General features: G+C 42.9%; 2 protein-coding genes across 14 annotated transcripts in view; both read left to right on the top strand.

The window, feature by feature from the left end:
* Nucleotides 1-12243, top strand: part of RAB3IL1 (RAB3A interacting protein like 1) — a 67555-nt gene extending 55312 nt beyond the window's left edge. For 4 of the 13 annotated variants that reach the window (XM_083840378.1, XM_083840375.1, XM_083840383.1 and 1 more), the window contains 5 exons: nucleotides 355-1694; nucleotides 2192-2267; nucleotides 3312-3466; nucleotides 8282-8374; nucleotides 12133-12243. The gene's annotated coding sequence lies outside the window, so the exon portion shown is untranslated. Of the gene's footprint in view, nucleotides 1-2; nucleotides 86-354; nucleotides 1695-2191; nucleotides 2274-3311; nucleotides 3467-8281; nucleotides 8375-12132 lie in introns of all 13 variants that reach the window. The other 9 variants (XM_083840376.1, XM_083840385.1, XM_083840380.1 and 6 more) reach the window with 8 other exon arrangements.
* FADS1 (fatty acid desaturase 1) lies at nucleotides 9002-21780 on the top strand. Its single transcript, XM_083840367.1, has 12 exons — nucleotides 9002-9287; nucleotides 12133-12243; nucleotides 12801-12998; nucleotides 13837-13938; nucleotides 14111-14239; nucleotides 16052-16112; nucleotides 16241-16317; nucleotides 17143-17240; nucleotides 17557-17653; nucleotides 18258-18337; nucleotides 18779-18904; nucleotides 19872-21780. Exons 1-12 carry the CDS (start codon nucleotides 9009-9011, stop codon nucleotides 19921-19923), a joined length of 1410 nt encoding a protein of 469 aa, XP_083696493.1. The 5' UTR covers nucleotides 9002-9008; the 3' UTR covers nucleotides 19924-21780.
* Nucleotides 21781-22400: the final 620 nt, after the last annotated feature.

The raw sequence follows: 22400 nt of genomic DNA, 5'->3' as shown, positions 1-22400 counted from the left end.
AGGAATGGAAACTGAAGTGAAAACACACGCATCGCTTCTATACCAGTGGGAATCACTTGGTGCTGTCCTCGTGCCAAGGCATGCTGTAGGTTTCTTCCGCTTCTGCCTGGTCTTATTGCTGCATGAGAACCTCAGACTATCAAGCAGTCTTTTCTGTGGTGTGGGATAATGGAAGTCAGAAATGAAAGGAATGTTTTCCTAAGACTTGCTAGTTTTATTTAGTTTGGTTCAAAATAGACCTCTGACATTTATTCATGTCAGAAGGACGCTATTTAAATGGAGCTGAAGCTTGCTGCATGTCACGTGGGAAAAGTTTTCCCCATTAATTTTTGTGCTGTGTTCTTTGAATTTCAGGATTCCAATCCCACCGGTTTTGTCGAACAGCACGCTGGATGCTTTAAGCCTTGTAGTGCTAAGGGTGTGCCCTCACAGCCTGCCTTTTGCTCGTAATCATGCACCTGGAGGCTGCCGTCGCCGTGGTTTTTCGGTGGAGTCCACGTGCTTCTATCTTTGCGACCTTGCACAGGTGCATTCTAAAACCTTGTTCTTTCTGTTATTTCTGGTTTCTCCTGGGAACTAAATGCCATTGATAAGTGATTCATTCTTCTTACCCCCCCTCCCCTTTTTTAAAAAAAAAAAACTTTTACCTTGTAGCTTTTAGTTTATAACTTCAGAGCCTGCTAGATAATATAGTAGGTAAATCATTTATAAATCCAATAAATATCACTCTGCAACATACGTCAAGAAGGCTTGTATGTGCGTGTACATGTGCGTTGGGCATGCAGCTCCCGACCTCATGAAGTGTGCTTCAACCAGTGCTAACATCTTCTTAGGCAGGATCACCGGTTTAAGTGGCTTTGATTGAAAACTGTTGTTTAAAAACCAAGCAGGTTCCCAGAGAGGATGTCCAGAAGAAGACAATTGTCTGGAAGACCCCATTGCTTCTGTCCTTGTCTGGTCATTAAGAATATGGTTTTCCTTCTCTCTCTTTCTTCTTCAATCTTTTTTCTTTTTTTCCCTTATGTAACTTTGAGGTCCATGTATGCTGTGCATTTTGGATCTAGTTAAGAATAAATAAACTGTGCACATAACCCCATCTTAGCTTTCCTCGTTCACCATTCTTTGTAAAATGATGCTATAAACAAAATTAATCATTGTTGTTTCCTAGGAAGAAACCCTGCCAGCAAATAATTTATCCATCCAGCCTGGAGGATTTGGGGCTTGGTGATGTGAGATGTTGAGCAGCCTCAATGACCGATTACAGGGGCTGTAATGACTTGTATAGCAAATAATGGATCCTGAAGCCTGGGTTAGACAGGTGGACTGAGACTGCAGGAAAAGAGCACCCTCGCCCAGAAAAATCCAGAGGGAAAGAAACGTGAAAAAAAGTGATGGAGTCTGGTGGTAAAAGTGGAACTGAATGAAAGGGACAAACAGAAACACTTCAGATATATTCATTTTGCATTTAGGTGCTATCATCCTCAGAATGTTTCTGTTTAGTAAAAGGAAATATATAAAATGGAAAGGATGTCGTGGGAATGCCATAGGCTAGGTTAATGTGCCCAAATTTTTCTCTGTATTTGAAGCACACCATTTATTTGAGAGTTTGCAACAGGAATCAGTAAAGATCAGGAGCAGTGTTGTGAAGTATGGGATTTCATACCAGCTTGTCTGGTGCTTTGGTACACAGCAGGGTAAGTGAGGGAGAGCTGGGACTTGATAACTACGTGCAGTCAATGGGATGTCGCTGCAGGAGGGGGAGAGCAACCAAATATCCCAGCAATTGCCTCTTTGGGAAGTCGGAAGGGGTAGTCATTAAAAATAATATTGGTGTACTTCTGTGAAAGGAATAACTATCAAGCTATTAGCCTCTTTGTCTTCCTCTTATTCTTGTCCTTTCTCCTATTGATAAAGTGGCTTGATAATTATTTGCAAATGCAGCAAATCAGTCAATCAAACGCACAGAGACATGTTAGTTTGTTTTCTCGTGTTTTTGGATGGGGGCTTAAAAATGTTTTTTAGTGAACCCTGCCTGATAGAGCATAGAGGAATTTAGTATTGAAGTTGCACTTAAAGAACTCCAAATGTAATGAAATGAGAAATTATGTATAAAGAAACATAAGCTTTTATCAGCAGTGAGAGTCACATACTTTTTTCATTAATATATATTCCTGCTTTTTTTTTTTTTCAGGTCAACACTTTTTCACCTTTTGCATTCTGCTGATCTTTTAAAAGAGAGCTCCACCATGGAAGGCGAATAGAAAGAGGTAGGGGCAGGTAACATGTCTGAATGTTTTATTTGGGAGCAACTCTGAGACACCTCTATTCTCTTATTACTTTGATGCTGTTGTGTGACGTATCTACTGATATTCTGAGTTTCTGCTTGGGAGTATAATGTAATTTCTCTATGGATTTTTGAATTTTCGGGCTATAGCTCTGAAACAGGGCACTAACTGTAAAAGTCAGGTTGTTGTAAGTGTTGTTTGCTAAGAAATATGGTAGTACAGCCCCCACACCATGAAATGACCTTTTTCGTGCATATGAAAATTCATTTTTGGTTTTCATCTCTAATTTATAGCGTATCTGTGGGGTCATTTGAATTACTTTAACACTTCCACTTGAGGTAGCAGTTCAGAACAGAGATCTGCAGCACCTCTTGCCCTGCTGCTTCTGCAGAATGAGATTTTGCACAGCTTTAAATTAATGAATCCAAATGATTTTCCTGTTAATAGCAACTCAAGATCTGATTTTGTAGATTCTTTGACTCTGCTGAGGGACAGTAGCTCTCCTTTGAGCCAGGAGGTTGGACTGCAGCCCTCCAGAGCTCCTCTCTAACCTATATTATTTTATAATTCTGTACAGAAAATTGCAAAGCTGAAGAAGATAGTGATGTCAAACAAGAATAAGAGGGCCATTGTGCAACCCAAAAAAAGAAATAAGAAAACACACTATGATTAATTATCTTAGGATACATTTCTTCAGACTTCCCTAAGGTTATTTTATTGTTAGAAAGAAAGAGTGTGTGGGGAAATCCACTACAAAGCCAGATTTTTTAAAAGGAATTTACATTTGCAGACTCATGAAATATTTTTCCTCGTTCCGTGTCCTAATTAAAGGTTATGTCCTCTGTATCCAAAAGTGGTTTCAAAGTCACGGTTTCTTTTGACCTTGTAGAGATAAAGATATGGATTGTTTGTAGCTCACAGCGTGAACTGATGGTCATAGTCCATCAGATGACTAGTCAATAAAAGAAAGGTATTAGAGTATTTTGGTGGCTATTTATTATTAGTCATTATTCTGTTTATGTAAAGCTTTTCCAGGTAGTCCATGGAAGTTCATACTTCAGAGTTGAAGACTTTAAGCAGTGGATGATCAAAGCAGGGCTGGCTACAGATGGAAACTCTGGGCTTGAAGTGTAGATTTACCTAAGCACGTCCTCCACTGGGAGAAATGAATTGATAAGAAGGTAGGTACATTTTGGAATTGGCTGTCGTATCTGTGAGATGGACATTGATACGAAGTCTGCATACTGATCTCTTCATTTGATGCCCTGGATATTTCACAGATAATTGTGTAATAACTTAATGGCAAATTGTTGAAAGGTTCCTATCAAAAAAACAAAACAAACAACCACCAACTAAACAAGAAAACCACCACCAAACAAACAGAAAAACCCGGTGATATCATCTGTCTGTAGCACAGCCTGTAACGTTGGCAAGGCTTTATGTGGCACTTGCTCTAGGGTTTGTTTGGCTCATGGGGCACAAAACCAGCCAAGGCAATGAGAGAATGGGTTGTTCTGTGGCCAACTAGGTGAAAGGCTGCATTTGTTGTGTGGTGCAGCTTTAACAGCATGGAGAATTTGTGCAGTGGACACAAAGGCCCTGAGTTTGATGAGAGTAGTCAGAAAAGAGGGGCAAAGATGGTGAGAAACACAACAGGCAATAGAGCATGGAAATTGGGATATGGAGGAGTGCAAAGTTTTTGTAGGAGAAACACATAGATGGGGTACATCTGTTCTTCAGAGTAATATAGAAATGTATAAGCTAACGAGTAAGTGAAGGCCATCTTGCTGAGCTATCATGGAAAGGGGAAAGAGAATGGTAGTTTAGGTATCTGCTCTGTGTTGTGCATTGATTTGCTGGTGTAAAGGAAAGAAACTGAGATTCTGAGGAATTAAAATATTAGAAAATACATGTTTTGTGTTGGTTGTCTTGTCCCTTTACAGAGCTCAGTGGAGAAGTTAAATAATATATTTTTAATTTGCCTTTTAGAAAGGATTAGGGTGCCTGGAGGATGGCTTTGGTAGTGCCCTACTAGTATTTTCCTGGCACTGAGAGTGGCTGGCAGTGGCGCATAGCAGCACCCAGCCTGGCATGAGCGCACACGAGTGCACTGCAGTTGTGCAGTGGCCCTCAGAGATGTTGGGAAAACTCCTTTCCCCCAACACAAAGAGCATGAGATCCATCACTGGCCAATTATTAAGTCTGGTAGGCTCCACAACAACTGGTGGGAAATGGAGCAGACAGGAGAGAGCAGTGAGTGAAGGGCGTGTGGGAGGAACATGGAGCAGGCGTTTGAAGGGCACAGAGGATGTTTGGTTATAGCTGAATAAAGACTGGGGATGTGTGAGCTTCAGAATGAAGCATGGGCATAGGATACACAGTGCTGAAGAGCAAGGAACACCACCACCCTGAAAGATTTCCACTGTTGCATAATATGCAGTCTGACTGCAATTTTTAGGATACAAAAAGAAAAATGATTAGTATTTCCATTGACATATGCTAGCATTTTGAAGAGAGTTGGTGACACTTTTTCTTGTCTTGGCTGAGAGCTGTCTAACTTTACAAGGCAAACAAACAAAAAAATCCAGAAGCTCCTGTTATACTGCCAGCACTGGCATCAATTTCACCTTCTGCAGTGGATCTTGGACTGGCCATGTGGGACTGTCAGGTCAGGGCACACGCTGGTCCGCATGCCAAGGAAGCAGACTACATAATCACCCTTAATTGGTATGGGAAGCAGCAGGCATTGCAAATACCCATCAGGATGAGAAAGAGGAAATAAATGTTCTGTTTTTAGTGCTGCCTTATCAGTATAAATTAATTTGTAATAATTTATAATGAAGAGGCCATCCTACTGATGTTCTCCTGCTAGCAGCGCTGGATTCTTTCATTTTCTCTTTCCTCAGATTTTGCTTTGAAATGTGAAAAACTAAACAATTACTGTCTTACTCCCTCAGTTACTAATCATAATTTACATATTTTGAAGGACAAAAGCACACTTTTATCTTGGCTCTTCCATCCTTATAAATACTTATTTCTGGATGATTTTTCTGGCAAGATATAAACTTCTCCCAGATCACTGCTTTCCTCCAATAGTCCCTGCTGTAATATATCCATTTTTTCCCTCTGTTATGCATAACTGTTGCATTTAAATTTTAATATTTCATAGGGCAGAGTACCAGAGCAATATTCCATGCAATTAACATGGACATATAAACGCTGTTTATATGCAAAACCAAGGATTTATTGTCAGTATAATTAAAGTCTTAGCAAGCCAAACGAGTAGTTCCAGGTCCAATACTATTTTTTCTAGCCCAAATTATTCTACTATTACAGCTCATTTCCAATAATGGTACAGTTGACAATGAAAAAGGAAATCTTTCTAGTATCTACCCCATTTTCTGGGGTTATGCTAATCCTTCCAATGTTCCTGTGGGTTCTAAGCCTGGTGGCAGAGGGGTGCTACAGTCAGCTGTAACGGAGTGATCTGAAACTCCTGAGTTTCAAGCTCTCCCCTGCAAGGAAAGCGATGCTAAAGTTGATGCTTTCCTCCTGCATATGCTTCATCAGAGTAACTGTTTTAATTGCACTGGTTATGGTCTGCATCATGTAAATCTTCAGCTTTTCATTCTGTTCAAACAGGAGCTGCTCCTGATCCTAACATTTTCTCCTTTAACACCTTGATCCTGTTCTCAGCCTCTTTGCTGACATGCCACAGCGCACATGCATGTACTTAGTGATCCCTTATCACCGAGGTCACCTGGGTATCTGAAACTGCTACAGCCACATGATTGTAGGGACACGAGGAGTTTTAATATCTCTCTGACTTGCGGTGATCCCCAGCCATCTAGGCTGTTAGGAATGAATTGCAGCCAGGTCAGAAGACTGAAACAAAGATCATCTATCTTCCCACGGGTGTTCAGTGGTCCTTGATAGTCTGGGAAGCTGGGTCATGGCTAGAACATGACAATAAGGAGAAATGAAGATGGGAGTAGTGGAGGTAAAACAAGTTAGAGCTCTGAAAAGAGGGAATGCTGCTGGAAGAACGGAGCAGCCAGGTCTGTTTTTACCTAGGTGAAAAGCAATTAAATTAAATATAAGACTGACTGTTAATGCAGGTAGTCACAGCTGGATGTAGGATGTTAGTAAGTGTATAATGGCAGCTTTTTTTTCCTTGCACTCTTTATTACAAAGACTTCATTCTTGCCTATGTGAGGCCCATTGAGATCCTGGGTATGGCAAGTGCAAGAGAACCAGCCACTGCTGACAAATGGCAGCTTGTAGCAGGACATTGAACCCCTCGCTGCCTACACTTGGATGGTTCAAGTAGCCTGCAAGATGTCTTGGACTGAATCATTTACTGCGGGAACAAACAAAGCCACGGATTTTATATCAGAAAAAGCTTTAATGTTAATTCCATTACATAATTTGTCTGGGAAAATCTGTAAATAAGTTGTTAACGTCACTATTAGCTTCTGGTCCTCCTGAAATCAGAGGAGCCCTGTAAGGGGAACAAGAGTGCACTTTATCAAACTCAGTTGTATTTTTTTTATAACTGTTAAGATCCCTTAAAACAAATTTCCCAAGGCTTGACTTGTATAAGAAGAACAATCTTTTTTTTTTCTTTTCTTTTTTTTTTTCTTTTCAGTTGTGGTATATAAGGAAAAGAAAACTGTGCCACCCATATTCATAACGAGAAGCCAAACTGAAAATATTAACTAAATTTGTGACAATTATTCATTTGTGCAATAGATAATCATAAAGAAGTAGAAATTATTCCTGCACCATTTTGAATATAATGGTTGAATTTAAGAAGATACTAAACATCATTTATCAATGCTTTTATGGTTATGTTTGCAAGACTGTCAGCAGTCAACATATTAAAAAAAAGACATTTGTTTTTTGCTGAGATTAGGAGAGAACCTTTTCCTTCAAGGACAACAGCGCAGATGTGTATAAACAGAGATGCCTAACTTGAGGTATTAGCCATGGCATTGCTAAAGGAAGGAAAAAAAAGAAGAAAAAACAGATATTTGATCTAGTGTTTTGTGCAGGCACAGAATTCCAAGCTGGAAAGACTTGGTGTAGTAACAGGGTGATGTTCAGAATGAGGGGATGCAGCCTAGTGATCCCTTGTTTCTATGGTTACAGACAACAGTAACTGCTCTATCTAGGTCAGATGGGAAGGTGTGAGTGAAAACAAAGAAATTTGGAATCAGCAATGAGAGTTCAGAGAGAAGGCTTGCGAGGGAAGGCAATTAGGGAGCTGAACGTGGAGGCAGTCGTTTCAATGTATATGCAATGTATATGTATGAATTCCCACGATTATTCAATAGTCTGCTGCTGGGGGTGTTTGTTTGAAGACTCATTCTCAGCTGTGCAAGCAGGGATATTATCTGATATAATGTGATACGTGGCACATCTAGCCGTGGGGACGAGACGGGCTGAAGGGGGAGGCAGGAGAGACAGAAGAGAGAGACAGATGTGCTGGGAAGGGGAAACAAAACCGAGCAGGAGCAGGAGTGATGAGGTGTCCTCAGTCCAGAAGTGATGAGAAACAGGTTAAAAAATTGTCCTTCCTTTTAGGAAGCAACTTGGGTGTAGGTAGCGCCGCACAGTCTGTGCATCTGGCGTGGCTCCTTGGTCTTTTCTGCTTTCTCCGAATCCTATCCGTGGTATTTTCTCAAATGAGCAAATAATATCAGTTTCTGTGTCTTTACCTGGCATATAACGTTGACCACCCAGCCTCTGTCCTTTCCAACTAGTAAGTAGTGTAGGACTTTGATCCTTTTGATCCTATTTTGATCCTTTCCCCATGCTTTTTACCTGGCAGTGCAGAACTCTGCACTTGCTCGTGTGAAACTACCTGCTGTTCTTGCCAGCCTGCCCTTGTGGCTTGCGGAGGGCCCTTTCCTACCCCCCGTATCACCTCGATATGATGCGACACAACCAGCAAATTTGATCAAGCTGCATCTCTCCCATTTTCCTGATTGTAGGCAGAGGCAGACGAACAGCACTCGCGCCAGTACCGACACCTCGAGGAATGCGACTTGCAGCCAACCAGTCCTTAAGCAAGCCAAAATTATTAGGTAAATAATATATTCTGAGTATTTTATATATATATAATTATGCAATACATTATATAAAATAATATAATACACCATGTAATATATAATATATAAAATAAAATAATACATGATACAATATAGCATATACTATATAATAATTACTATTATCAATATCATAAACTATATTATTACATATTATATTATTACACATATATTATGATACATAACCATACAATACATTCTATTGTAATCATATATTGATATATAAACAATTATAATTGATAATTAATATAAATTATAACCAATTATATCGATAATTATTACTATTAATTACCAATTATATCGATAACCAACACCAATATTAATGTTATACTTTATGTTACATATAATACATTCCGAATTATTTCTCCCCCAGCTGCAGCGCAGCAGCAGCACGCGATAGCCCTGAGGTGGTTTTAAGCTCCGGGCTGGCAGCAGTTTTGGGCCCATTTTCCCCAGTCCCCGGGCTCCCCAGAGCAGCCCCCGGGGTGCTGCCCCCTGTGCCTGAGGGGGCAGAACGGCCGCGGGGCGGGGCGGGGCGCGAAAAGGGGCGGGCGCACCGCGGGAGCGGACCAATGAGCGTGGAGGAGGCGGGGCTTCGGCGCGTAGGCAGCCAATGGGGGGCGGGCTAGCGGGACGGGGCGAGGGGTTCGGAGGTGGCCGAGCCCAGGCGGGCCCGGAGCCGCGATCGCGCCCCAAGATGGAGGCCCCCGGGCCGGCCCCGCAGCCCCGCCGCTTCACCTGGGAGGAGATCGCGCAGCGCTCGGCCCGCGGGCCGCCGCCGCAGGAGCGGTGGCTGGTGATCGACAGGAAGGTGTACGACATCAGCCGCTTCCACCGGCGGCACCCCGGCGGCTCGCGGGTCATCAGCCACTACGCCGGGCAGGACGCCACGGTGAGGGGCGTCCCGAGGGTGCTTGGTCCGGGGACGGGGAGGCTGGGGGGGACCTTGCTGCTCTCTGCAGCTGCCTGGAGGGAGCGTGGGGAGCTGGGGTCGGCCGCTGCTCACAGGTAACCGGTGATAGGACCAGAGGGAATGGCCTCAAGTTGCACCAGGGGAGGTTCAGGTTGGAAACGAGGAGACATTTCTGCTCAGAGAGCAGTCAGGCGTTGGGACGGGTTGCCCAGGGAGGTGGGGGAGTCACCATCCCTGGGGGTGTTCAAGGAGAGGTTGGATGTGGTGCTTAGGGACATGGGTCAGTGGGTGACATCAGTGGTAGGGGATGGTGGGGCCAGGTGATCCTGGAGGGCTTTCCCAGCCTTAATGACTCTGTGATTCCTCTCTGGAGGCACCGAGGGTGCAGGGTGCTGCTGGGGCTGTGGAAGGGCTGGCATCACTCCTTCCCTTCTAAAGGAGTAACTGAGATGTGTGCAGGTACGGTGTCTGTGGCTGGCTGTGTAAATCCAGGGAGAAACAGTCGGTTTTAGGACACAGACAGACGGTAGAAATGCTCCCACTTTATACACACCTAGCCACAGACCAGATCTGAAAAGAAACACCTGAGCTTGCCGCTATGTGCTTTGCAGCTATAAGACTTAGCTTTTGAAGAATTATTCCTTGCAAGTCTAAGACCTAGCTCCTCGAAGAATTATTCCTTGCGACTGTAGGAGCACGGTAAGCCCCTAGCTTCAAAAAGCCAGCACAGTGTTTCCACGAGATTACAAGTGGGCGAAATCTTTTTGAAAAATCGTTTTTGTCTGAATGCCAACGGTGAGTAATCATTGTTAGAGTTGAAAGTGGGGCGTGTGGTAGACTGTCTGTGTGGTTCCTCTGTTTGTCTGCTTGTCTTTCCCCCCCAGAATAAAAGAAGCGTGCATTTCTCCAGGTGTAAGTAACTGGACCCTGGGGCAGGTATGGGATGTGAAGCTCCATCTCGAGTGCTTTTCTGGACTACTTTTCAATTCCTTTTTGTCCCTTTTAACACTAGGCACTGAGTAGAAAAGGATGGCACTTGAGACCTAGTGCTTTCCTTCACTCCTTAATATCTTTGTAGCGTAAAGCCAAAGATAATATGTGAATTTGCACATACTTCACGAGGTCAGGACGTGCACATGCATTTTGTAAGCTCCGTTGCCGTTGTGTGATCAGAAACGCGTTGCTCGTACTGGCTGCCAGCATGTAGGGCTGAACGCAGCCGGGTGGTATGATTGTAGCCGACTGCATTCTTTAGGCATTATGATCTGTGTCGCTGCTGGGTGCAATTGAACTGCTGTCCTCTCAGGAACCTGAGCCAAGTAAATTCCATTAAAAAAAACAACACAAAAAGCTATCTCCCCCCTTAAAAAAAAAAACACACTGAAAAACAAGTAAAGAAAGAACACTTTTCCTTCTAGTTTGCCAAGTGCTACTGCAGTGCTCTGATTTCTAGAATGTAGTGGTCCGTTTCTCAGCCTCCCATTGAGACTGCTCTGCCAGGTTTTACAGCCTGCACTGATTGTAATGATTGGTCTAAATGTGTGGTACCATCCTTCTCTGGCCGGCCCACATACACCTCCCTTTTTTTTTCTCTTTCAGTGAGAAAATGCAAATGAACATTCCTCTCTCTTCTTTCCCTCCTTTATTCACATTTCCTCCCTTATTCACTTCTTTTCCTTCTTTATTTGCATATGTGATGGTACATCTGAAGTGCAACAGAGCTGACCTGGAGCTAGCCGCATCAGCCTCCTTTTGAACCCATTTCTTAGAGATCTTTTAAAGGAAGGATGGGCGTTGGAGATTGCCAAGAAAGCACGTTTGGAGCAACGTGGGGCTTCTGAGAGACTGGTGTGGGTTATCAGGACCATCTGTGCCCTGCTTGTTCCATTATTCTTCCCAGTTCAGCTAGCTACTTGAGTTTTTGTGCTAATATTTTCCCCTTCTCTGTGATCTGATCTTTTTTTCATGGTATGTAGTGTGAGTACAAATAAGACAGACACTTAAGGCGAAAGAGAGACAGGAGTATGTGGTTGAGATGATCTTGAGATTCAACAGGACATGAAATTTTAAGATTCAGAAGTTAGATGGAAGTGAGCTGATGTTTCTTGGTGACCTGTGCACAGATGGTTTGGGTTGGAAGGGACCTTAAAGACTATCTAACTCCAACCTTGTGCCATGGGCAGGAACACCTCCCACCAGACCAGGTTGCCCAAAGCCCCATCTAGCCTGTCATCAAACACTGCCAGGGATGGGGCACCCACAGCTTCTCTGGGCAACCTGTGCCAGTGCCTTACCACCCGCAATGTAAAGAAGTTATTCCTAATATCTGATCTAAACCTACCCTCTTTTAGTTTAAAGCCATTCCCCCTTGTCCTATCACTGCACTTCCTGACAAAGAGTTCCTCCTCAACCTTCCTGTAGTCCCCTTTAGGTACTGGAAAAGACTGCTATAAGGTCTCCCTGGAGCCTTTTCTTCTCCGGGCTGAACAACCCCAGCTCCCTCAGCCTGTCTTCATAAGGAGTGGTGCTCCAGCCCTTTGGTCATTTTCACGGCCCTCCTCTGGACTTGTTCTAGTATGTCCATGTCTTGTGCTGGGGGCCCTGTCATCCATAATCACAGCATTCACATAGAAGCAGATACAGAGAATTCAGCTACAAGTGGTCATTTATGGTGTGAATAAAGCAGTACAATTTGTGGCAGAAATATCTGGTCCAGCCAGATCCATTAGTTGGGTTGCTTTCTACTAAACGTCATGAAATACCTTTCTTTTGCTATCACCTGAAGTGATGTTTTTCTCATCCTCTTCCTGTATCTGTATTTCAGGATCCTTTCATAGCATTTCATCCTGACAAGGCACTGGTGAGAAAGTACATGAGCCCCCTCTTGATTGGGGAGTTGGCACCAGATCAACCCAGCTTTGAGCCCAGCAAGAATGTAAGTATCTTAAAAACCTGTTATTTGTGTCAAAACTCTGCTGTTTACTTTCTCTTATTGGCAGCCTGAGATCCCTGTACATAAAATAGTGATACTTCATCACTAATAATATTGATAGTGTCTTGTGGAATCGTTATCAGTTTGAGGCTTCCCCTTGACCTAATGTCATTATTAATGGCCTAGAGTTTTGGGGCCTCTTAGCCACGTTCTTAGGCAGCTTTCCTGTTGCAGAGTGGCAGAGGAGCTGTGCTCAGAATCACAGGTATGTAAAGGAAAATCAGACTGGCAGAGGATTTCCTTTATTATTTCAGTATCTGTCACCTGTGGGTAGGAATTGAGAGGGTAAATACAGTCAGCTAAAGAAACTATGCATTGTCACAGAGGTGCTTGCATACTCAGGGGTCATAAAATAGCTACTGAAGGTTTGTCTCTTAAGTGACTGACTCTCAGCTTTAACCCACGGCCACATTGCTCCTTGAGAGGGGAAACAGAGCTCCTCTTAGGGTTCCTGAGGCACTTCCAGGCCAGCACACGCTCACTCTTGGCTCTCCCTACAGAAAAAGCTGGTAGAAGATTTCCGTGAACTCCGTGCAACTGTTGAGAAGATGGGACTTCTCAAACCCAACCGCACCTTTTTCATGCTGCATCTCTGTCACATCTTGTTGTTGGATGTTGCAGCTTGGCTCACCATCTGGTATTTTGGATCATCCACAGTGCCTTTCCTCATCTCTGCAGTGCTTCTAGGCACTGTCCAGGTAAGCAACTAGGCACTGAAATGGAGGGGAAAAAAAAAAACAGCCCCAGAAACACCAAAAGCTAGTCTTTGAGAATGAGGACCACGTTGCCGTAAGCACAGGGGAAATCTTGATCTTTGTGGACTTCTCAAAATTCTGCTTCTCCCTGAGTTCCACGGAGGGGGCTAAGTTACAGTACCATGACGTGATTTTTAGGTAGAGTGGGCTTCCCACTGCTTTTTGCTTTCCGTAGTCTGTCAAAGCCCTCCTTATTCCCAGCCTTCTTCATTCTGTGTAAGCCATGCTACACTTCTGAGGTCCCTTGTGTCAGAACTCTAAGGAACTGTGCATGAGCCAAGTTGCTGTGTTCCCATGGGAACCTACAGTGAATTAGAGAGAGAGCAGAACTGCTCTGAAAGCCCCAGCTATTTCTTCTGTGGCCAGCTGATCCTCTTGGAATTACAACTACTCAGAGGAGGCAGCAGCAAGCTGTTCCTTAAAGGAAACTTCGTTGCCAATTCCAGTGCAGTTTTGTAAGAGAATAAAAGCTGTTTCTTAGCTGCGTTACATTTTTTGTGATTTTTCTTTCCTCGTGAAAACAACTGTCTGTGAGCAAAAGTCATTAGGCAGAGTCTGGACTGCACTGGTATACAGTAATTGATAATTGTTTGGATGGGGTATTAGTAATGGAAATGCTTCTCTGTGACAGTGTGCTCTTGTTAACCAGTGATAAAGTCATGAGGAGAGTGGGAATAGTAAGTGAAGAGAGCCCCGTTTTCAGAAGTTTCCAACTCTTCTTTTTTCCTGGCAGCACTGTTTTTTTTGTTTGTTTGTTTCTTTTTTTTTCTTCCCCTTCCAGGCCCAGGCTGGCTGGCTCCAGCATGATTTTGGACATCTTTCAGTCTTCAGCGAATCCAGATGGAACCACTTGGTGCATAAATTTGTGATTGGCCATCTGAAGGTGAGCAGCCAGTGCTGAGAGTGACTGCCAGAGACTAGCCGAGGAGTCTCTACAGTCAAAAACAATCTCAGTACAAGAAGGAAGGAAATGCAAGGAACTACTTGGGAGGGCGGACTAAGGGCAGAAGATACATTTTTTTTTAATGGTATTATATTCTCATCCCTTCCTGCAGGGAGCACCAGCCAGCTGGTGGAATCACCTCCACTTCCAGCACCATGCTAAACCCAACTGCTTCCGAAAGGACCCTGATGTTAACATGCACCCCTTATTTTTTGCTTTGGGAAAAACACTCTCTGTAGAGGTGAGACGTGGCAGAGTCTGCGAGGTTGCAGCATGCAGCTCTGGAAAGCTGCAGAGAGCTGGGAGACTAGTGACCTGTTGGTTTGGTCTCAGTATTTCAGGAATTTGTTGAGAGTGCGTCTTGGCTTTAGTGGTCTTTGAAAAACAAGAAGAAACTGATGCATCAGTAACTTCCATATACTTAATGCTGCAGCAGTTTTCTATGTTTTTTTTTTTTCCTTAATACATTCTTGCTGTGGGTTGAAATCTTCCAAATTTTCTCTGAAGGTTTTAAAAAACCACATGCTTCTGTAAAATGAGTACATCCAGAAAATGGCTTTTGTAATATAATTAACACTGTTAGAGTTGACCTGCTTTTTTATATAGTACTACTTTGCCTTCCACTAGTCCCTAATATTCCTTAGTAATCCTTCTAAGATTTTTATAGTCTTAAAATTTCAGTAAAAGTAACTGTTTTAAAATGAGGTGAAATATTTGTCATAATGACAAGTTCATACATCTCTGATGAGAGACCTGCAATTGCATGGAGATAAAGTTGCAAGTTTTTCTCTTTAACCAGATCAGATTGACTAATTGTAGCTTTTTTGGGAGATGAAGCACCAGTTCACAACCAAGGATTATTTGGAACATTTACACTTACTGATCAAAGAAGCTATTTCAGTGGTTTCAGTCTCTCAGTGAGTGTCAGACTGGGTCCGACCTGGAGTCCAACTCTATTTCTAGTGCAACTCTGAAATCAGTTGAATGGTTTTAGCATTCGCTGGTCCTTTTTTTTTTTTTTTTATTTTTCTTAAAAAAAAAAAAAAGTTATTTGAATGCATATTGTCACCTGGCTTAAATTCTCTGATTTGCATTGAAATTAAGGGTCTGAAAATATGATGTGTATCACATTTTAGTTCTTAGCTTTGCATTATGTGGATAAATACTTCAGGCATGTGTATAACTTTAGGTGAATCCTTACACACTCTAAGTTAAGTACATTAAAGCCAGCACAGTGATGTATATACCTGACAACAGAGCTGTAAAAATGCTTTCTGAATCAGAACATAACCCTCCTGTCTTCATGATTAATTCAAATTGGGATCATAATCAAAGTGATCACTAGAACCACCACAAAAGAAGAGGCAGGAACATGTGGCTGCTGGTAGCAGCTACACAAATGTTGAAAAGAGGGCTGCTGTTCAGAATGAGTTTGGACATGTGCAGGGATGTACTGGAGTCCCTCGGGGAAGTCAGTGATGTGATCTGTTACGTTTATACAGTGAACACTGAAAAATTAGCAGTCTTAGAGGGAGGATAATCTGTTCACCCATGTTCCTGTAGACACAGTTTAATGTCTAGATGCAAATTTCTGTGCTTTGGAGACCAATTGTAAGTAGGTGGGAGTTCGACACGCTGTCTTTGTTAATAGTATCATAGGTTCTTCTTTTTAATGGAGCTCTGTCCTGGCAGCAAACTGTTCTCTGTGCCTTGTGTGGTTTTTGATGTGAATGTTGTTAAGCAACTGTGCCCTCTGTAGGGAAAGAGCTTCCAGTGCACTTTGCTGTTTGTGGTGCAAGGGACTACCCAACCGATTGTGCATCCAACGCGTGGTGAGGAGGTTCTTTTTGGAAAACATATCATAGTCATAGACTGAAGTACCAGTGAAAAATGAAGCCAGTGGCATGGTGGATGCTGGTACAATTTGGTAGGATAGCTGTTTTAAAGGTTAGGAGGTATCTAAGCATACACTTCTTTGAAAAAGTAGATAGGAGTGTATACACAAATGTCTTTAGATGTCTTTGTGGCCTGAATAGTTTACTTGTTTTAACAGCTTGGTGTCCAAAAGAAGAAATTCATGCCTTATAACCACCAGCACAAGTACTTCTTCATCAGTGAGTAACCCTACCTTTATGCAGTTCTATGGACAGTATTTGCTCAAGCCCATAATTTTCCAGTTTATCTCAATGTTTTTATCACACTGGCATGGTTAACGTCTCCGCAATCTCTTTCTTCATTATAGTTGGTCCCCCAGCTCTGGTGCCTCTTTACTTCCAGTGGTACATATTCTACTTTGTGGTACAGAGGAAACAGTGGGTGGTAAGTTAGCTCCACTTTGCCAGCGGTGACTTTTCCTAGTTCAGTGCATACATTTCAGCGTAGGAAATGAGGCATTACTGGGAGCAACTCTGAGCTGTTTGTCTCTGTGTCAAGGAGGTGGGGTATGTGATCAGGGAAATAATGTTTGCTCGGGGAGAGAGCCTACCGCCCATGCAGCCCTTCTCTTCTATAAAGATCCATTCATAGCTGGGTAACAAAACGTGTTCCCAGAGGGAACTGACTGATGTAGCTGCCAAATCTCTCTCCATCATATTTGAAAAGTCCTGGCTGCCACATAAAGTCCCTGCTGACTGGAAAAGGGGAAACATCACTCCCATTTTTAAAAAGGGTGGAAAGGAGGACCCTGGGAACTATAGACTGGTCAGCCACGCCTCTGAGCCTGAAAAGATCATGGAACAGATCCTCCATGAAGCTATGTTGAGGCATATGGAAGACAGGGAGGTGATTTGAGAGAGTCAGCATGGCTTCCCCAAGGGCAAATAGTTCCTGACCAATGTAGTGGCCTTCTGTGATGGACTGACTGCATCAGTGGACAACGGAAGAACAACTGATGTCATCTACCTGGACTTCTTTGACATGGTCCCATACAACAGTCTTGTCCCTAAATTGGAGAGATATGGCTTTGAAGGGTGGGGTATTTGGTGGATAAGGAGTTGGCTGGATGGCTGCATCCAGAGAGGTGCAGTCAAAGGCTAAACCTCCAGGGGGAGATCAGTGATGAGTGCTGTCCCTCTGGGGTCCATACTGGGACCAGTACTATTTAATATCTTTATTAATGAAGTTTTATCTGTTCCTTTGTTACAGGACCTGGCCTGGATGCTGACCTTCTACATCCGATTCTTTCTCACCTACCTGCCCTTGCTGGGTGTGAAGGGTATCCTGGGGCTTCATCTGTTAGTCAGGTATCATTCAACTTCAAATTCCTTCATTTCTTCTACTCGGTTCCCTTCATGTCAGCTCTTCAGCCTCCTGGTTATCTTGTCCATCTGCTCTCTATTCTTCTGCACCCTTACTCCTTTCAGCAAGATGGAGGTGGTTGGTTTGGTTTGTGCCTGTAGAAGGTCTGCATAGGCCTCATCTACTGATAAGATGTTTGGGGTTCCTGGTGTTAACTTGATCAAACGATGACCATCTTAAATGAATAAAGGTGTTTTGTACTGACTTGTTATGGCACAGGCGTGAGATTAGTGATGTTTTTTGTGTGTTTTGTGTGCACAGGTTCATAGAGAGTAACTGGTTTGTCTGGATCACACAAATGAATCACATCCCAATGCATATTGATTATGATAAGAACGTGGACTGGTTCTCTACCCAGGTAAGACCTTATTTCCAGGGAGCTGTGACTTTGAATGACAGAGGTTATTGATTGGGGTATGTAATGCCCAAGAGAGTTGATCATAGCAGGGGTGAGAGCTGATAGACAAGCTGCTTATGTTTTCTTCTCACTGTGTGAAGTGAGTGATATGTTCAAAGAAAGTAGGCGGAAGTGGGATGGAAGCTTCAGATGCTAAACAGATCTCTCAAGGAAAAGAACCAGAGACGCTACAGTGGTCTTCAGATGGAGATCTTCCCACGTGTGAAAGATGGATCTCTCTTTCTCTGTGCTCTGTCTCATTTCAGCTCTGAAGGCATTACACAGTTTTTTAAAGTGAGAGATGTGAAGGAACCTGTACAGTGAGTTCTGGTTGCTTATCTTACTGGGGAAGTCGTCTGTTCTCCTAGATTATGTCCCTAATAATCATATACCACATCATGACCATCTATGTTGACTAGAGATGGCTCTTAGAGTTGCTATATTCAATCAGGAGGCATGTGATGATAAGAAACTTGTGCCTGCTTACTGTTGTCTGACAAATGTAAGAGAAGGCGCGTTCCTAAAATAACACTTAAACGTTATCTTTTTTTTATTTTCCTCTCAGCTCCAGGCAACCTGTAATGTTCATCAGTCCTTATTCAACGACTGGTTTAGTGGACATCTGAATTTCCAAATTGAGCACCAGTGAGTTGAAGCATGGGCTGGGGTTGTGAGAGAATTTGGGGGAGCGCTCGTTATAGTAGATCTAAAGAGCCTACAAGGGCCATCTCTCTCTATCAGCTAAGACAAGAACAAAGGAAAATGAGGGTAAATTTTGTGCTCTTCATGTGGGGAGGAAATGGGAAATCCAAATGATGGTCATAAACTTTTTGGAGCACTGAGGAGTACCAAATACCAAATACCACTTTGAATATGAGTAGCATGGCACAGGAGTGATTGAGAATTGCCAGCTTCCTGGTTAGTGCTGATGTTGAGTGAAGTGGTGTGAGAGGGACCGCTACAGAGCACTAATGGCTATAGGCACAGAGGGAGGTTGAGTGTGCATCCTAAGCTTAGGTACAGAAGAGGTGTAGGAATTCTGTGGGGCAATGGATGCCACTGAAATCACCATATTCTCTTCCACAGCCTTTTTCCTACAATGCCTCGACACAATTACTGGAAGGTGGCCCCTTTGGTGAAGTCCCTGTGTGCCAAACATGGCATTGAGTACCACTGCAAGCCACTGCTCACCGCCTTTGCAGATATAGTGCAGTATGTATCAACCCAATGCATTCCCTAGGTGAAGGGCTGTCCAATTATTATAGAGTGAACAAACGAGACACGTGGGAAGCGAAGAGGCAGCCAACTTGAATCACAGAAGTCCTGTGAATAGCTGTAGACAGTATGGCTGGCTGTGAAAGGGACTGGAAAACTGTTCAGTCATGGCATTGGTTTCAGTAGCAGCAGGAGAAGGTATCAGTATTAATGACCTAACGGAGAGTCCCTTTTCTTCACTTCTGCTTTCAGTCAGTAGGATGCCAGATCTAGTGCCTCTATCTCAGAGTATGCTCCGGGGAAAGAGATGTTTTCAGATAGATGAGTTTCAACTGTCATTCATACTCTTTTGTTATCCTTTCTTTCCCTCCCTCATCCTCCCAGATATTTCTTTTTCACTTGAAAAGTCATAAAATAATAGAATATCCTGCGTTGGAAGAGACCCACAAGGATCATAGAAGACAACTAGTGGCTCTGCACAGGACCACTCAAAAATCAGACCATATGTCTGAGAGCATTGTCCAAACGCTTCCTGAACTCTTCGAGGCTCAGTGCTGCGACCTCTTCCTTGGGGAGGCTGTTCCAGTGCCTGACCACCCTCTCAGCAAAGAAAAACATTCTTAAAACATTCTGAGGCCACGCTGGTGCTCAACAAAGCCTGAAGAGGGGAACCCGCCTCCTTTCCCCTGTCCTTCAATAGCATGTGTTTCTCTTCTGCCATGCTTGCTCCTTTAGTCTTAATTCTACTTAAGTTGTTTGCTTTAACCTTCCAGTCTTTGTCTGATGTAGACCATGTGGTTTGTTTCTTCTTCATGTTTTCCAAGGAGCTGTAGACTACGTTGCCTTGTCTCTAAGGATTTCTTTTACTTAATTTATAGATGGGAATTCGTCCCACAAGGTTATGTTCCCTGGATGCTATATTTTATTATCTTGTTTCTAAGGAAATGTGGTTCTCTCTTGGCAGCTCTTTGAAAGATTCAGGGGAGCTCTGGCTAGATGCCTATCTACATAAATAAGAAGCAGAGGATCCTTCCAGAGGAATTCCCCACCCTTGGTGCCTCCTGTGGTGATCACCTGGAAGATACTGCACAAAGGAGAGAGAGCTGGCTAAGCCAGAGGTGGGGAGGTGACACAGCTTAATTCTAGTGATGAATGTGATTTAATGGACTTTTTTAAAAAGGTGTGTTCTTAATTCTTCTTGTGCTTTTTTGATTTCTCTTCTCTGGGGTTGAGTTACAAGGAAAAGTAGAACGGAGGAGCTTATGTTCCATCAAGCTGGAGAGGCTTCTTTGGGACTGGGAACAGATTGCCTTCTATCTGCTGATACTGCATTTACTGAGTATATAGTAGGGAAGTCTCTTAAGTAACATAGTGAGGTGGCTTTCATTATGAATGTAGTAAGAAAGTTGAGACAGCATGCGATGGGAGTTACTGAAATGTGGAGGCAAAAAGAAAAAATTGTGTAGGTGCTACACTTTCAAAAACCCACGTGCAATTAGCAATGGCAATGGAAGTACCCAAACCAAGGGGACAGTACAGAGCATATGAGAGCTCATGCCAATATGTATGTGCATGGGTGAGGAGGAAAAAAAGGTGCAGGCAGCAGTTCTGTAGGAATAAGCATGAAGAAATTAGAGACCTAACTAAGGCAGAGAAACAGGAAAGAACAGGTTATTCCCCAGGCCTGTAAATGTGAGAGCTGGGCATGCCCTTGTCTGTGGGAATGCTCCCCTGCACATCTCTTCTGTGCTGAAGGCCTCTGAGTTATTTGCCCACGTGTAATTTCCCACGGAGTCTCTGCAAGTGTCCTTCACAGTGCCATACTTTCGTGTCACTGAACCAATTACTAAAAGTGAGAAGAGACAACAGAAATATGGAACGTCCATGCTCACAACTCAGCCCATGTAGGGATCCCTAAGGAAACAAAAGGATAATCAGTCTGTTGGCCACCTGAAGCTTCACGTATATTTGAAACTCTGGTCAAATGGATGACTTGTTAAGCAGAGAGAACTCGGAACTTCTGGACCAGGGAGTATGAGGTGTTTCTGTCTTACCTGCAGACAAATTTAATTGAGTTGTAAAAATGTTAGGGTTTAGGATACTGTTTAAATTATTTTTAACTTTTCAACCAGCAAAAGTCAGCAGGCTGCATGCCCTTAGGCACACATCAGCCAAAATATTACTGAACTTTCTCTGTTGGATGATGCGCATTCAAAATACACCTCACAAAGACATGCACTATGTGATCTATTGTAATTAGCCTTAGTGCCTTCCCTGGTGTCTTTTCCTTTACTACACCAAATGGGATATAGCTCTTGGCATACCAGTAATGAAGATGTCTTCATTACCTTTTTGTCTTTAAGCCTTTAGCTTTTTTCTCTGTGTGTTCTGGGACCAATCCTTTTTTTTCTATTGTCTCTCGTGTAGATAAACAAGGTAATTTTCCACCTGTTTGGTGTTCTCTTCTTTGCCAATCTACTAACTGTTAATACAGTGTGCCTGACAGCTTTCCATGACCTGTTACCTCAGTAACAGTGGGTTAGTGTCCAAAAGGGGTTGATTCTGAGGAAGATAACGGTGCCTTCCCTGGTCAGTGTCAAAAAGGAGTATGGCTTGTGAGGGAATAGAAGAAATGCATCTCTTCAGGCTAAGGTTATTGTTAAATGCAGAATAAAATTGTAATGGAAAAAATAAAAATATCATTAAATCATTGATAAAGGTTGATTAAAAAACTATAAAAAAAAAAAGGGCCAACAAAGGCCCAACTGAGGCCCCACAACTCTTTTACCTTGTTTTTCCTTGTGTGTTTTTCTCCCTCTTCTTATTAGAACTATTGATGGAGGAAATAATAAAATTCCTTATCTTACTAATTACTTCTGCCATCACTGTAAAATATATTTGTGCAAGATTCATCACTCCTTAAAATGTGGAATAAATGTCCACAGCTGCAGAAAGAGAACTGTCATAAAACTCAGCGTTTATATTTCAGAGGAAGGGAACACTTAATTAGCTTTGTCCTTTGTAACTTGTGTGAAGTATGCAGTACAAATAATAGACCAAAATGAATCTTATAAAAAAAACAAAACAAAAAACAAACATACCAGTTTTTCCACCAGGATGGTGAGAAGTAAAAATGATTCCTGACTCCTAGAAGTTGCACTACTATATATGTAGCAATGTACATGTTTTACGAAATCAAGAGCTGTTTTAAGGACTTTCCTTCAACAGGCTGTTAGGTCTCAGGTGAAACTTCAGAGTGGCTCTGTTTATCTCAGCAGCAGGAGCAAGCCTCATGGCTTTGGCTGTTCTTTATTTCCTGGGCAGGATCACCCAGTTGTGGAATGGAGAGTGGGTGAAATACTGGTGTTTGACTGCATTTTAAATCATTTCAGCGCGTAAGAAGTCATTTTTAAAGATCTGTGTTACTGAGCACTGCCAAAAGTTTTCTCTGACCTTGGAATGTTGGCCATAGGCCACAAAAGACAAAAGTCTT

The sequence above is a fragment of the Anser anser genome, assembly GCF_964211835.1.
Source record: "Anser anser genome assembly, chromosome: 5".
Lineage (NCBI taxonomy): Eukaryota > Metazoa > Chordata > Aves > Anseriformes > Anatidae > Anser > Anser anser.
The sequence above is the reverse complement of the archived record's forward strand: the minus strand, read 5'-3'. Positions and strand labels throughout refer to the sequence as shown.

Excerpts from the sequence above, each read along its gene's own strand:
- FADS1 (XM_083840367.1), top strand. The coding sequence starts at position 9,009 with ATGGGGGGCGGGCTAGCGGGACGGGGCGAGGGGTTCGGAGGTGGCCGA. Across the intron at positions 13,939-14,110 it reads TTGTGATTGGCCATCTGAAG|GGAGCACCAGCCAGCTGGTG; the intron begins GTGAGCAGCCAG and ends CCCTTCCTGCAG. Across the intron at positions 17,654-18,257 it reads TGGACTGGTTCTCTACCCAG|CTCCAGGCAACCTGTAATGT; the intron begins GTAAGACCTTAT and ends TTTTCCTCTCAG.